The sequence below is a fragment of the Mesoplodon densirostris genome, chromosome X, assembly GCF_025265405.1.
Source record: "Mesoplodon densirostris isolate mMesDen1 chromosome X, mMesDen1 primary haplotype, whole genome shotgun sequence".
NCBI lineage: Eukaryota > Metazoa > Chordata > Mammalia > Artiodactyla > Ziphiidae > Mesoplodon > Mesoplodon densirostris.
This window is the reverse complement of record NC_082681.1, coordinates 65792485-65807678: the sequence shown is the minus strand read 5'-3', so window position 1 is coordinate 65807678 and position 15194 is coordinate 65792485. Positions and strand designations below refer to the sequence as shown.

Sequence of the window (15194 nt, the reverse complement as noted above, 5' to 3'; positions counted from 1 at the left end):
AGTCGGGAGGCAGGCCAGGAGTCTCCACCTCCTCGTGGGCGGCAGCCATTCGGCGCACTCGGGAGCCGAGGGGTTGGGACCCATTGGCTGGGGGCCGCTGCCAGTCTCGGGAGGGGGTGTGGTGGGGGTGGGGTTTCGGACCGCCACTGGTCTGGGCCGCCTACAGTTTGCTGGGTGGTGGGTGAGCGTGAGCCTAGCTACTGTAGAATTGCAAACAGTTGGGAGCAAGCGAAAGCGCGCCAGAGAGAGAGTGAGAGAGTGAGGGAGAGAGTAGGAGGAGACCAAAAAGAGACAGGGCAAGAAAGCGAAGGCCTGAAGACCAACGATTTGAGACTGAATGACCATGGCCGTCTCCGCACCTCCGGTGATCTCTGCAACTTCCAGCGGCACAGGCGTCGCGGGGGGCTTATTTCGGGCCGAACCCCTGTACTCGACTCCTGGAGAGCCTCCTCGTCTCACCCCCAATATGATCAACAGTTTCATGGCTAATAACCACAGCGGCAGCGCGGGGGGTGGCGGGGTCGGTAGTGCTAGCGGAGGCAGCGGCAACACCAACACCAACGAGTGCAGGATGGTCGACATGCATGGGGTGAAGGTAGCTTCGTTCCTGATGGACGGCCAGGAACTGATCTGCCTGCCGCAAGTCTTTGATCTCTTTCTCAAGCACCTGGTGGGAGGGTTGCATACAGTGTACACCAAGCTGAAGAGACTGGACATATCTCCGGTGGTGTGTACTGTCGAGCAGGTCCGGATCCTCCGCGGGCTGGGGGCCATCCAGCCCGGGGTCAACCGCTGCAAACTCATCACCAGGAAAGACTTTGAAACTTTGTTCACCGATTGCACCAATGCCAGGTGAGATACTCGTTTCTTGGCTCGCTCTTCCCGCTTTGCCCTCTTCTGCATGTCTCATTCTCATCCAACTTTGTAGAGAGTGAGTATTAACTAGCTTGCTCTACTCTTTACGGTGTAAGACGGTGGCGAAAGAGGACTGGAAGGACTCATTAATTGCCTGTCCCTTCTAGTCCGAGCTCAGTGGCAGGGCTTGGGTCTAAGAAAATCCCGCACAAACTTCAGTTTGCGGTCCTGTACTGAAAGTTTTCAGCCTTTCTCCCATATCTTGCATGGCTTTCTGGCTGCTTGTGGTTATTTGTTAATTTTTCTATTTTGTTTTCTTTCTTGCTCTTTTGTGGCCGTACGGGTCGGATAGGTTTTTCTCCTGAACACGGACACCAAGGGCTTTCTGGATGAGTGGGCTGGCTGAGCTGTAAACTGGGCTCCAAGCTGGCAATCCAGAACACAGCATTTGGGGGATGCAGAGGGTCGGAAGTCTAGAATCCATCCCAGAGGGTGATTCGTTCCCCATCCTGTGTGTTTGTTGTGAGAGTGCGTTGGTGTGTGGTGGTGGTGATGGCGATGGTGTGTGTGTGTCTGGGTGTGTGTGTGCGTGTGAGAGAGAGACAGAGAGAGAGAGAGAGAGAGAGAGAGAGAGAGAGAGAGAGAGAGTGAGGACAAGTGCTCACGCCTGCTGCGCAAAGCTTCCCCGTACACGATACAGGAAAGTCGATGGAGCCTTTTTTTTTTTTTTTTTTTTTTAAAGAACGATGACAGATGTCACTTTCCTGGGATCGTCCCTTTGGGTCATCTGCAGAGGGCAATGTGGGGCATGAACGCTGGGTTTGGGACCGGGTTGGGGGTCGGAGTAAAAGTTGGCAGGTTTTCCAGAGAGGATGCTTTCAGCTTTTACCCCCAGGCAAACAGTTGGAAGGATCCCATTCCCCCAAAGAGAGGATTCCATAAATGATGATGGCCAGCTTCTCTGGTTGTAAGTGTACCTCCTTCATATCACAGCTCAGAAGTACATTATAGAACAAATAGCCATTTGCATATATCCATAAGCAAATTTTATTCAATGTTTCTGAGTTTTATAAAAAAAGAAAAGTAAACTATATTGAAGATGATTTGATTTTTTAAGACCTGTAAATTAGTCTTCTTAGTATTTATTCCATCTGCAGTCTGTTAATATCTGTTAGGAAAGTACACATTTGGCAGATGTGATTAACATACAAACTAAACCACCATCACCAGGCTAAAGGGAGCAAAGTGTTTTGTTGTAAAATAGCACTGCTGTTGATCATTTTGCAGAAAACTTCTGCAGAGGTAGACTTTCTTACAATGCAACTTTAGATCATAAGATCTCTGGGTTTATGAACCAAAACTAACTCAGTTGTCACATCTGTTGTAAAAGCCAAATTACTATGTATAGTTGAAGTATACTGGCAACTTGTAGACAAACTCTTGCTGACTGCTACAATCAGATAATGGTACAGAACTTACAAGGCAACCTTTTGTTTTTCTTTTTTTCCCTTTGAGCAATGTTCTCCTGTGTTCTAGCAATTAAACAGAAACCTGTTTATATGAGAACTCCTACCTGATTCATATCTGGGGCTTAAAAACCTGGTTTATTAGATCACATTTTCTTAAGGAAGATGGATGGCCTTAAAACACAAAGGATAACTGCTCCCTCAATAAAATAAGCAAATATAGGTTTTAAGAGTAGAAAGGATATTTTATTTTGACCACAAAGCACCCTACTAATACACAAACTCAGAGGGTTACCAGAGATTTCAGATGAGGGCCATCTAATTTATTTGTTGTCATTTGAAAAGATTTAAACAATCGCAGACCTGAAAACCTATCTTTTCTCCTCCTCCTCCTCCTCCCTCTTTATCTTCTTTTTCTCCTCCTTCTCCTCCTTTCTCCCTTCCCTCTTCTCTCTCTCTTACAAATGCCCACTCTTAAAGAGGAACAGTGATTACACATAGGAAATTCTACGTTCTTTAATAATTAATTTACACACCCTTGAGCAAAATCTATGACTTTCATTAAAAAATACTCATATTTTAATGTGATTTTGATGCTTTCCTCTGTAAATAGAAACTTTAATTTTTATTAGAGCTACTTACTGAAGGCAAAAATGACAAATTTCTCTGTATCCAGAGGCAAGTGTTCTTATACTATTTTTGGACCCTGTTATATGATGTGTTTTTAGGTTATTATTTTTATTCAGTTAAGTTTTATTTAATCCTTATCACAGCATTTACAATGCCAACTTTTTTTGGAGTTTAGATTGCTTTTGTGTATGTGCACATATAAAGGTGATAGAGAAATATTAAAAATGTAAGAATAAATATATATGAGATATGATGCAAGTGCTTCCTATGGCATTTTTTTCTTTATGAGTATTTATTTACTGCATGCATTTTCTATAATTGTGTTACAAGTGTTGCAATAGATAACTGTAAAAATTTATGAAATATATTCTATGAATTCAATCTATAAATAAAGATGAGGAAAACTACTAGAAACATCTATATTGCAGTTTCTAGGTAGTAAACAAACCCTCACAATTTCTGGAAAAAAAACTAATTAACATTACCAAATTTTGTTGCAAAACGCCCTCATCGTCACATAGTTAAAAAACTACAAAATATGATAATGCTTGTAATGAATGCCTTATGACTTGAGGTAACATTACTTACAGATCTGTGTACTTTAAATCATTCCCAACATCTGAATGATTTTATAAAATTGTGAAATTAGTGTTTAAGTAAACATTATTTCTATGACTTTTCTATTCAGTGAAAAGAAAGATGAGGGCTGTAAATAGGAATGAGGCCCAAGAGAGACAAAATATGGTAGATGAGCCACAGAGCCAGTAAGAGAAAAGAGATGTAGGATATGAGCAGAATGATGCCATGAGAGGGAGTGAAAGATGGATCAGAAGAGCTTATAGAGATGCCCAAAGAAGATGAGCGAAGTACCAGTGGAGACTTGGCTAAAGAGGATTGTCTTTCAGGACTCATGACTTCCTAGCACTTTAAGCTAAAAGGGGGAAAAGTACAAGGAAAAAGTCCGAGTGGAAACTCCTACATACTATTCTTATTTGAGAAAAGAGATTCATCTTCATGTCCTGATGGATAAATTTCCATAGTGTATTGTAGAATGGAAGGCCTATTTGTAATGGTGTCATTGGCAATTTTCTTTTCCTACATAACAAACATTTCTCCCCCTCTCTGTCAGATAACTGGGGAAGAGTATAAGTCCTGATTTAGGGTATTTTAATTTGAAATGCTTCCTACACTATTCCAGAACACACAAAATAGACCATTTTCCAATTGGTCATTTTCAAAGACCTTAAGGTATTGCCACTAAGTGACACTTTGATTTAGCTCAGGGCACATTTTTATTAATGCACACTGAAGAAAAATGAATGAGTAAAATACATATATGATTGTTTCTTTGACAGTACTGAAAGCCACAAAAAGAACTCAGTCAGTGCCTTACATTAACTACTTTTATTAGCTAATTATCAAAATACTCAAAGTTGGCTTCCCAGAAAAGAAGTTGGAAAATAATACCTGCCTCAGCTACTAGAGAATAGAAAGACTAAAACTCTTGACTATTCATTGTTCTATTAAATGAGTCAAGCTTTACATCACTGCAGTTGCAGAGGGCTATATAAGTATTTTTCCTTGATACCCTTTAGCTTCAGAAATTAATTGTAAAAAATATTATTTTGATGGTTATTAAGAAATGATAAAAAGACCCAAACCAAATAGGAAAAATTGTTACCTTGTTTTAGATCTTTGTTTTTGCAGATAAAGCACCGTGATTATTTTTTCTACTTCTTGTCCAAGAGAACTTGGAGTTTTAATATCAGAGAATGCAGGCAGGTCAGAAAGCAAATGTCTAAAAATCTCACTCTTATGCAATGGATTTTCCTTGCTAAATTCTTCAAAGTTTAATGTGGCAGTAAAATATTAAATTAAAAATTGGTATTCAGTAAATGTGAAAAATCAGCCAATACATTTTAGTGTTATCTCTCTTTATCTACCTATCTATATAAGAGTTACATTGTCAGATTTCATGATCAACATTTAATTTCATTTGAGGACCAGCTGATTAAATGTTATTCAGTCATTTACATATAGTTAAATGGATGCTTAAAGAAACAAGAATGTATGATTAAGAAAACATTTTAATGCATTTAGAGACATGATTCAATATATATTCAAATTAATAAAGTTCATTTTTAAAGTAAAAATTTAAATGGTCCAGTTGTGGTTTATTGTTATTTTGACTGTGTGAACAGAACATAAATGGGCTTCCACATTAGAATAATTTTATGTGACTTATACTGACTTTTACAACAGTTTAAAACTACTGCTTTCAAGTACTAGAAATATGATTATTTTAAGCATTCAATGAGTTTGGCTTTGTATTCACACTTGATGAATATAGTTCATAATCCATAAAGAATAACAATTTACTTTGAAAATTGATGTTTTCATTCATAGTAAAGTTAAGCAAAATCAAATTTTTGAAGAACTTGCATCACTTTCCTGGGCTAATATTTTGTATGACTTACATTTTCGGAAATGATAAAAGGTTTTAGAAATTAATCTGGGCAGTAAATGCAGACATTTTAATTCATGGGATAATGAGGGGATAGTCATGTCTGTTAAAAGTAGTCACATAGTCAACAATCCACTGTCTTTTATTAGAGAATGATGTCAAGATTATAATTAAAGCAATCTAGTCATGTGCCAGTGCACAGAACTTCCACATGCACATTCATTTTAAATGCACACTTCTGTATAACCAACAATATTTGTATTTATCTAATACTTTAGCTGGATTTCATATTTGTCCCAAACACTCATTATTGGGTGAGGGATATTATATTAAAGAAATGATGCATGGTATCATGGAGAATATCTTTGGATATTTATATATGATATTAACCTCAGTGTATAGTACATGAATGCCAATAAATAATTAGGAAGTGATGGTCTTCAGACACTGATGTTTTAGATGGTTTCATACAGGAAATCCCAAATAACTGTATAAAATATCAAGTCTGAATTGTTTGCTGCTTTCTTAAGTAACCTTATTTTGTCTTAATGAAATCTCTAGATGTTTTAAAAGTGCTTCCAGCTGGCAAATGTAATTGTGAGAAATCCCAATCATAATATATTATATTTCAGTTGGCAATCTATATCTCTAGTGGCACTTTATCTGGTGCATTTCAAGAAACAACTGATTTAGATAGATCCACTCTATACATCTCAAATATACATTAAAACTGCCCTAATTGACAAAAACTGAAAAGATCATGTTTTCAGAGAAAGGACATCAAACCTTTCCCCAAAAGGAAAACAATTAGGTATTAATGATATTCTTGTTGCATATTCAAAAGGTCTTTGGTAGCATTTTTTTCCTCCTTTTCTTCCCTTTCACCATCTCAACCTGCAAAACTCTTCACTGTCACTTCACATCACACAATTCTAAAAAGATAAAACAACATTTAAACACATTTGCTTTGGAAGGGAAATCGAGCATTTGCACCCAATAAGCCTGATTGTGGAACTGCATGCAAATTGTGTTTTGATTTATCTCTTTTACACTTTTTTCCATTTGAATTGATCTTGCATTAATTTCACCAAGCAGCTCTGTGAGGCTGCAGATGTTGCCCTGTGTTTAATAAATCAATGAGACAGATCTGAATGAATCACTTCAGATGGATTCTCTGCTCGGTTTGATGTCTAGATGTTATTCTTAGCTTGTTATCATGACAGATGCATTAATGTTCCCATACACTGCCAGCAATGTCAAAGAGATTGAAGCTTTTAAAGTGGCTGCATCCTTTTTTCCGTTTTCTGCTAGAACAACTAAATTTATTTTATTTTATTTAGGAATCAGAGAAAAAATAACAAACCAATCATAAGTTTCTTCATGGGAAAGATTCTTAATTTTCATGCTATGTTAACTCTTCCAAAATGGTGGAAATCAGTATCTTAAAAGCTAAATATAGTGTAGCTGCTTAATAGTGCCTCCACATTAATATGTAATCATGGTAGGAAAAATGAGAATAAGTAATATATGATTGGGACACATTGAAAGTGTCACTATAAATAGAATAATGCTGTATCCAAATTGATTACAGAAGGGTGTTAGTTTTTAAATCCTTATTAATAAGCTTCTTGTTGGCTTAATGCAGCTGCAATATACTCTTACCAAGGGATTTAGGACTCCTTCAGGATTTAATATTTCTTTTTAGTAAGAAGGAGACAGCCTGTGCATTGTGTATTTATCATTTCCTCACTTTGCAGTGCTGAAAATCTTAGAAAAGTTTATTTCATTTTAGTATGTCTCAACTATTATATTTTGGGTAATTATTTGTAAATTACAAATCATTCAATAACAGTAAGTGCTACTTTTATAATTTAATTTCTTAGACTATAGAAAAACATATGCACTCCAAAAGGAACTTCTATAAATCTAGTGAAATTTATTACCTACCTGCATTAAATATCATCACTATCATACTTTGTTTCATTTCATCCATGGCATCATTGCCTTGGTTTTTGGAGAGAAACAATTCTGTTAATTGTTGTGAAGTATTTTGAGTTTAATGTTGTCAGTGTTATAACTTTTTAGTTAATCTCTGATGTTTGAAAATACAGATTTTAAAAAAGATATTCAGTTTTTCTCTTGTTTAACTTTCTGGAGAATATATATTTTTAAAAATCAGCTTTCAGAGGTAGTTCCTCTTTGCAGGCCTTTACAGTATTCTTTCATCATAATTTTACTGTTAGCTTTATTAGAATAGGAAAACAGGAAACATTGTTAACTGATACCATTGAGGTCTCAAATTCTTCAGGACATTTTTATCTCCAGTGTTAGGCTAATCTTGGAAGCTTAAGATTCATGCTATGATCTACAGTATAGTTTAAAAAGAAGTTTCTAATGAAGTTCAGTAAGTTATGGACAAGAGTTAACTTTTTTTTTTCAAATTTTGCTTAAAGCATGGGAATGTCTTCATGGTGAGATCTTGTCACATCCTTCTTTAAAGATAAATTTATATATTAGAATTGGTGAAATTATTCTACTGAGAATGTGATTATAAGATGTAATATATATTGTTTTATGCAAAATTGGATATAATATAGCTAAAGAGCAAACTGATATATTTATCGCTACCTGTAATGATATCCCTAAAATAAAACTGAATTTTTTACATAAAACAAAACCTTGGATTTGTAATAATAATTTCTGAGGAGTTATCTTTAACTTCAGTAATATTCACTGTAAAACTTTAGTAAGCCTGATATTGTATACATATTAGGCACCTAATTCACATTTGTTAAATGAATACAATCATGGACACACACACACACATTTATTCCTCTCATCAGAATTCTTTACACAAATTGCTGTGCTTTAAAAAAAAAGCTAAGAAGTAGTTATGTAAAGTATACAATTATAAAAAGACACTCATCCTAAAATTTTAATTCCATTATAAAACCATTTGTAATCATGCCATAAAATTTTCACAAATATACATATAAAGCTATCAAAATCTATTACATGAAATTAGAATGTTTAAGTGAAATGTATCTTTAAAGAAAGTGTGACTTCTTGATTTTTTAAAGTGAAAACCCATAGGAGATGTTCTAATATTATTAATAGGCAAAAATTAATAAATAAAACAAGCCTACTATCATAAAATGATTCTCAACTATTTAGATTTATACTACTTGATGTCAGCATTAAACCAGGCAGTTGACTTGATCTTTTTTCAAACAGTGAATGCACGTTTATGAAAAATGAGTTAGTAAGAAGAGGGTTCTCCTTCCTTCTATCTACAGTTTGTGAATAGAAAGAGAAATACTTAAGTATAATGATTTACTTTTTTCTTGGATAATCTCAAGACACATCCAATTGCAACACAAATTTGCATGAAGTATTCCCCCCCATTTAAAGGAATAGCTTAGTTTGTTCCGGTGTAATTAATTTTGAAGAGTAACATTTCCTTTCATCTAGGACCCCTGAGGTTGAAAGTATTCTTACGCATGTACTATTTTGACCCATTACAATTATTTAGTTTATTAGAGCAAATAGTGGTGAAAACTTTGTGATTATACTACTGGAAAAATATATAGTACAGGAAAGTTTAAAAAATAATGAACCACAGTATTTTTATTACTCTATAACCTTTTTATTTTTAAACAGGTTAATAGTGTGTAATGTAGTGTGTATGTTAAGGTATAAAACATTCAGTTGCAATTGTGTCCAATGATCTTATCAGGTTGCTGGCAACTGCTAGCTGCTAACAGCATTTAGGCTACATTTAGTCTATCTGCTATTTATGTGATGGGTTAAAAAGAAAAAAAAGTAATATTGATCTGTTTCTGGATTAAAGTTTGAAATGGGCAACAGCCTGAACACAAAAGGCTTTTTTTTTTAAAGATTTCTCAGCTTGCCATTGATCTCCTGGTTTTATTGCATTCATTATTTATTAAAAGAATTTGCAAGCTAAACATAATGTTAAGCTAGTTTGCACACAGGGACCGCACTTAGGAAATTGAATGGAAATTGCATTAGAGATGAACATCTGTGCTATTTTTCCACTCATGTGTTTATGGGTTTGTATAAAAGGTGTATTGGATTAACAGTTATAACCATTATAGCTTACAGCAATATGTTAGATTCTGAGCTTTTAGTTATTTTGTAAGAAGTCTGTCTCTCAATTGTTTGCCTAAGAAGTATAGTAATATCATCAGAAATAATATTTGGATAAATTTATTTTATTATTATATTTGTTAATGCATTATCTACATTATGTATCAATTGTGAGACTCCCTGCTTTATTGAAGTAAAAACAGTTTTTAAAATGCATACTTAATTATCATGTAAGACTATACTATCTCTTAATGGATTTTGATAGTGGGATACATAGGTGCTATTTACACAGTACCTATTTTAAGAAAATTGAGTTTAATGCCATATTAACGCACACCATATTCACAGAAATTATATAAAAATTTTAATGTGACCATCCGTAAAATGTTATTATATATATATATATATATATATATATATATATATATATATATATATATATATATATATATGTTAGGCCTTGATCCTTCTGAAAGGATAATAAACATTCAGGCACTGAAGACTTGCTCTATATAATACTACAGACAATAGGGTGAGATGCTTTATGATATGGTTCCCCTCTTGAATTCAATCCAAGCTACTTTAATTATAAAAACTCAAGAGGAGCTCACCTGAAATAGTTCTCTGGAGGACATAAGTTAGATCCTAGTGAGTGTCTTCATTGCAATATTGTCTTTAATCTGTAAACTTTTGGAAAATTCATTCTATCCACTTAATCATTAGAATTTAAATAAAACAAAAACTTCTTCACAATAATTTTGATCTCTCATGATTAGATTTGTCATAATTTTGTGTGTGTGTGTGTGTATAGAGTATATTCTGTGGTGCCAGGCAGTGTTTGTTCTGGGTGAAGAGAGTGAACAAAGCAGTCTCTTCTCTCATGGAGCTTACATTCTAGAATCATGCTGTCTTTAGCTTTTATATTTTATATATTTTATATTTTATATCCCCCCTTTTATATTTGTTAAATTGTGAAATCTTTGAGATTACAAATTTTTGCCTTATCCGGTGTTGAATAATTCTTAAATTTCCTTTCTCATATCTGCCTCTTATGTTATATCAGTAAACACTAGATTTTTTTGTCTTTAGAATTATACCAGAAAGGTCCAACTAAAAATAGTCAGTTATTGATATATAAAATATTTTAGTTTTATGAATGTAGGGAATTACTTAGGTTATAAATAAAATATACATCAAGAGGAGCTTGGAATAAAACAGGTATTTCCACTTAAGAATGGCTGTAGTTAATTGACTTTAATATCTTTTCTCTGACATATATTTGTTGCAAGGAATATGAGTCCTTAAAAATTGATAAAATTAGTCATTCTATGAGACATATGCTTTTGTAATAGAATGTGCAACTATGGATTAGAAAAACATGTGTTTTTTTCCCCATGTAAAAAAGCTTGCTTTCATTTATGTTAGAGTTTTAAATAGATCCTCAAGCTTGATTTGCTTTGGTTATAGTGCTATACAATATTATGTGCCAAAAATTAAAACACAGATGAGAAAAAGTTATTTGTTTTTATTTGTTCAGAATACATTGACCCTTACATGTTTTACATTTAAGCATACATAACTCTGGAAAATAAGATCACTTGCAAACATGTATAATTAAATGTTTAATGTTAATGTTAAATTTGCTGCCTTGAAAATAGAATATGATCTGTTAAACTTCTAAATGTATTTTGTAAAAAAGTTTACGAGTACTATCTAGGTTTTTATTTGAGGAAGACAAAAGGGGAATTCATTCATACAAAGAAATTTACTGCATAGTACATTTTATGCATTGAACACAAATTTTTGGTCTCATTTTATAAGCCAGTTAGAATATTCAGTTTGAACACACACACACACACACGTGTATCGTGTGTGTATACGTATATATAATATGTATCTATTGTATATTTCCAATTCACCCCATTTGTCACTTCAACAAATATTAAATAAGTTCCTGCTAATAGTCTGTACAAGGCTACTTTTCAAGGGGAGAGTAGTGATCTTAAGAACTATCCAAATTCTTTTTTGTCTCATCTCCAGATTACCTAGGTAGAGTTTTATTATTACATGGTTAACTTTCAACTAACCTACATTTATGCAACGAATAGTAAAATCGTGGAAAATTAAAATAACATTAATTAGGCTTTGCAGTACGTTAGAAAATGTTTATGGTACCTTTACCTGTCTAAATATATTTTGCTTACTTTATTCTACTATTAAATTGTATTTACATTTTATAAATATGCACTGGTGGGAAGGAGAGATAGCCAAGAAACATGCTAAGGTTGAACTAAATCTGAAATTAAATGCTTCATGTAGAAAACATCTGAAGTGAACAAAGCATAAGCAGACATAGAGCTTATTTGTCATAGCTAACAGCTGTGTACTGTATCATGTTAGTTAGCGCTTAACTAAATTAGTATATTTTGCTTGAATTTATTCTTATGTTGTCTAGGGAAAGACTTATCCACTTAATGGATACAGTACTCATTATAGCTATTAGCAGATCAAAACCTGGCAAACTGCATGAGTCCAGTTGTTGACTTTAACATGCTTTCCTGTACTTAGGACCCCTAAATAACCATCTTCCATAAGTTAAATAAACATTCGTTCACATCAGAGGAATCATGGCTTTTGGGTTAAAACACATTGATAAGTATAGCACTAAATCAGATTTTTGTGAAGTGTTTATGATTGGGATACTTAATCGATATTCCACTTGCAGTTTAAAAAATGGAACATTATAGTCTTGATGCTGATTATGTCTTGCAAGAGTGGGCATTTTGACGATGGGCACATGTTGAACACTGTAATCTCTGAAGAGGGTAGTAACTGCTCCAGAGCTTAATTGATGCAAGTACATTTGGCATAGCTGCTTTCTTGCACTTCCAGTTGTTTTGGATGTGTCCTCGACATACTATAAGACTGACAGGTTTTTACTATTTTAGGGACATGTTCTTTTTCATCAGGTTGTATGATGTTTACATAATCCCCATTCTCCCAGTGTAAAGCTTTTCTTATTCTTTGTAGTTTAGTTCCATTGAATTGAATGACTGCTCTTCTGCGTATTGTTTTGTTTTTTCCCCCCGCAGGGACTCTCAGTTTTTAAATGTAAATACAACTCAAGAAATTCCGCTTTTTAGATCTTTTTCTGTATTAGTGGGAAAAATGTAAAAGTGCCCATCAAAGAAGCGGCAGTGGAGCTCAATAATTTAAAGTTTTCTGTCCAATTAGGAAGGTTCTTGATTTTAAAGATAGGAGGACTCTAATTTGGGTCATGTTAGCATTGATGTAGCTCCATTTGTGCATGGACAACGGAATGAAGTTAAATAAGGGTGAAGAAAACTTGATGAGAAAATATTTCTCATGGAAATATTGAATGGACTACGAACTAGATGATAGATTAGAGGAAGGCAGAATAATGTAGACTGATGAAGTCCTTTCCGTAGCGCTGTTGAATGATCTCTTTTAATTGCATTCATTTTATTTTAGCAGTTAGTTTAAGCAGATTCATGAGCAGGAACAGAAAGGATAAAAATATTAGCTATAAGTAAAGATAAAAAACACTAAAGGTAAAATGTTATTCCATTTGCGGTGAGATGGTAGCATTTGAAACCATAATAGAACATTTGCATATGTGTTGTCACTAAAATAATATTCCTTTACTACACTAGTAAATGTTACATTAATTTTTAAAATGTTTTATGCAGTGTCCATTTATACTTCTTCTGTAAGTTGCCTTACTATTACTGGTCTGTTAGCCTGATTCTAGCTTGCCATAGTAGCACATTTTTGAAACACATGTTGAGTATGAATGTTTTAAAAAGGGTTACATTTTTCCTTTGGGTATGTGTGTGAAGTTTTTATTGTATTCAATAGTAACTAAGTTTGCATTTTAGGGAGTAATTTGAACCACTGCATTCAAGATTGTTTAATGAACATTAAAATTTGAATTAAAGAACATCAAAGTGGCATTTTTGTCATTTTTGTATTTAATACGTACAGTAAAGTTTAAATATTTCCTTCATGCTTTCTGCCTGAAAATATATCTGGAAGTTTAAAATTACTAGCTTGGTGTAATAGTAAAAAACCTTACATGTAGGGCTTCCCTGGTGGCGCAGTGGTTGAGAGTCCTCCTGCCGAAGCAGGGGACACGGGTTCGTGCCCCGGTCCAGGAAGATCCCACATGCCGCGGAGTGGCTAGGCCCGTGAGCCATGGCCACTGAGCCTGTGCTTCCAGAGCCTGTGCTCTGCAACAGGAGAGGCCACAACAGTGAGAGGCCCACATACCACAAAAACAAAAAACAAAACAAAAAAAACTTTACATGTATGTACTGGTTTATAGTTTATATAGTACTTTCATATACATTAGTTCATTTAATCTAATCCTTAGTCTATTTTTGTAATTTTGTTGTGAAATTTCTAAATTTTTCATAAACAGATGGCTGATAACTTTACAACATGATACTTCTGGGGGTCACTTAATCTCATATAGACTTTTTTCACTCAATACTAAATCATCATCATCCATAGTTATATGAAACTTATAATGCTTCTAGGGGAAGAGTAGTAGGAACAAGATCACAGTGGTAATGTTGGGGGGTCATATAGGGCCTTTTAGGACATTTTGAGGACTTTGGATGAAATGGGGAGTCACTGCAGAGTTTTGAGCAAAGCTATCACATGATTTGACCTAGGTTTCTAAAGGATCACTCTGGTTGCTAAGTTGAGAACAGGCTTCAAGTCGGGCAAGGTTAGAATCAGTTAAGATGCTACTGCAGTGAACAAGGAGAGAGATGGTGGTGGTTTAGACCATTGTGGTAGAGTAGAGATAGTAAGAATTGGTCAGATTCTGGGTGAGTTTTGAAAATAAAACCCATAGAACTTCCTGATGGACTAGATACTGAGTATGAGAGAAAGAAAAGAGTCACAGAAAACTCCAAGATTTTGGTGTGAGCAACTGGAAGGATGCATTTTCCATCATTTGTGAAGGGGAAGGCTGTAGGTGGAGCAGGTTTGGGGAGAAAGTTCAGGAGTTCAGTGTTATATGTGTTAGTTTTTAGATACATTTTAGCCTTTTCAGCAAAGATGTAGTCATTGGATGTAAGTTTGGTGTTTGAAAGATATATCTGAGCAGGAAATATAAATTTTGGAGAGGAGTGACTGTAAATAGAAAAAAGGAGAGTTTCAAGGACTGAGTTCTGGGCTCACCAACATAAAGAGAATAGGGAAAAGAGGAGGAATCAACAAAAGCCTGAGAAGTAACATGCAAGGAGGTAGGAGGAAAACCAAGAGAGAATGGTGTCCCGAAAGCTAAGAATAGAAAATGTATCAAAAAGGAGGCAGTGATCAACTATATCAAATGCTGCTAATAAGCCAAAAACCATGAGGACTGAACATTGGTCATTGGATATGGCAATTGCAGTCATTGGTGAGCTTTATGAGAGTAGTTTGGGCAGAATAGTAAGAATGAAAAGTCTGAGTGACGTATTTAAGAGAGATTATTAGGGCTTCCCTGGTGGCGCAGTGGTTGAGAGTCCGCCTGCCTATGCAGGGGACGCGGGTTCGTGCTCCAGTCCGGGAGGATCCCACATGCCGCGGAGTGGCTGGGCCCGTGAGCCATGGCCGCTGAGCCTGTGTGTCCAGAGCCTGTGCTCCACAATGGGAGA

At 35.0% G+C, this 15194-nt stretch overlaps 1 protein-coding gene across 1 annotated transcript in view; it reads left to right on the top strand.

Moving 5' to 3' along the window:
- Positions 1-337: 337 nt before the first annotated feature.
- The window catches only part of DACH2 (dachshund family transcription factor 2), a 656741-nt gene continuing 641884 nt past the window's right edge, over positions 338-15194 (top strand). The window contains exon 1 of the mRNA XM_060086468.1: positions 338-852. Coding sequence (XP_059942451.1) covers positions 338-852 — 515 coding nt within the window. The remainder of the gene's footprint in view (positions 853-15194) is intronic.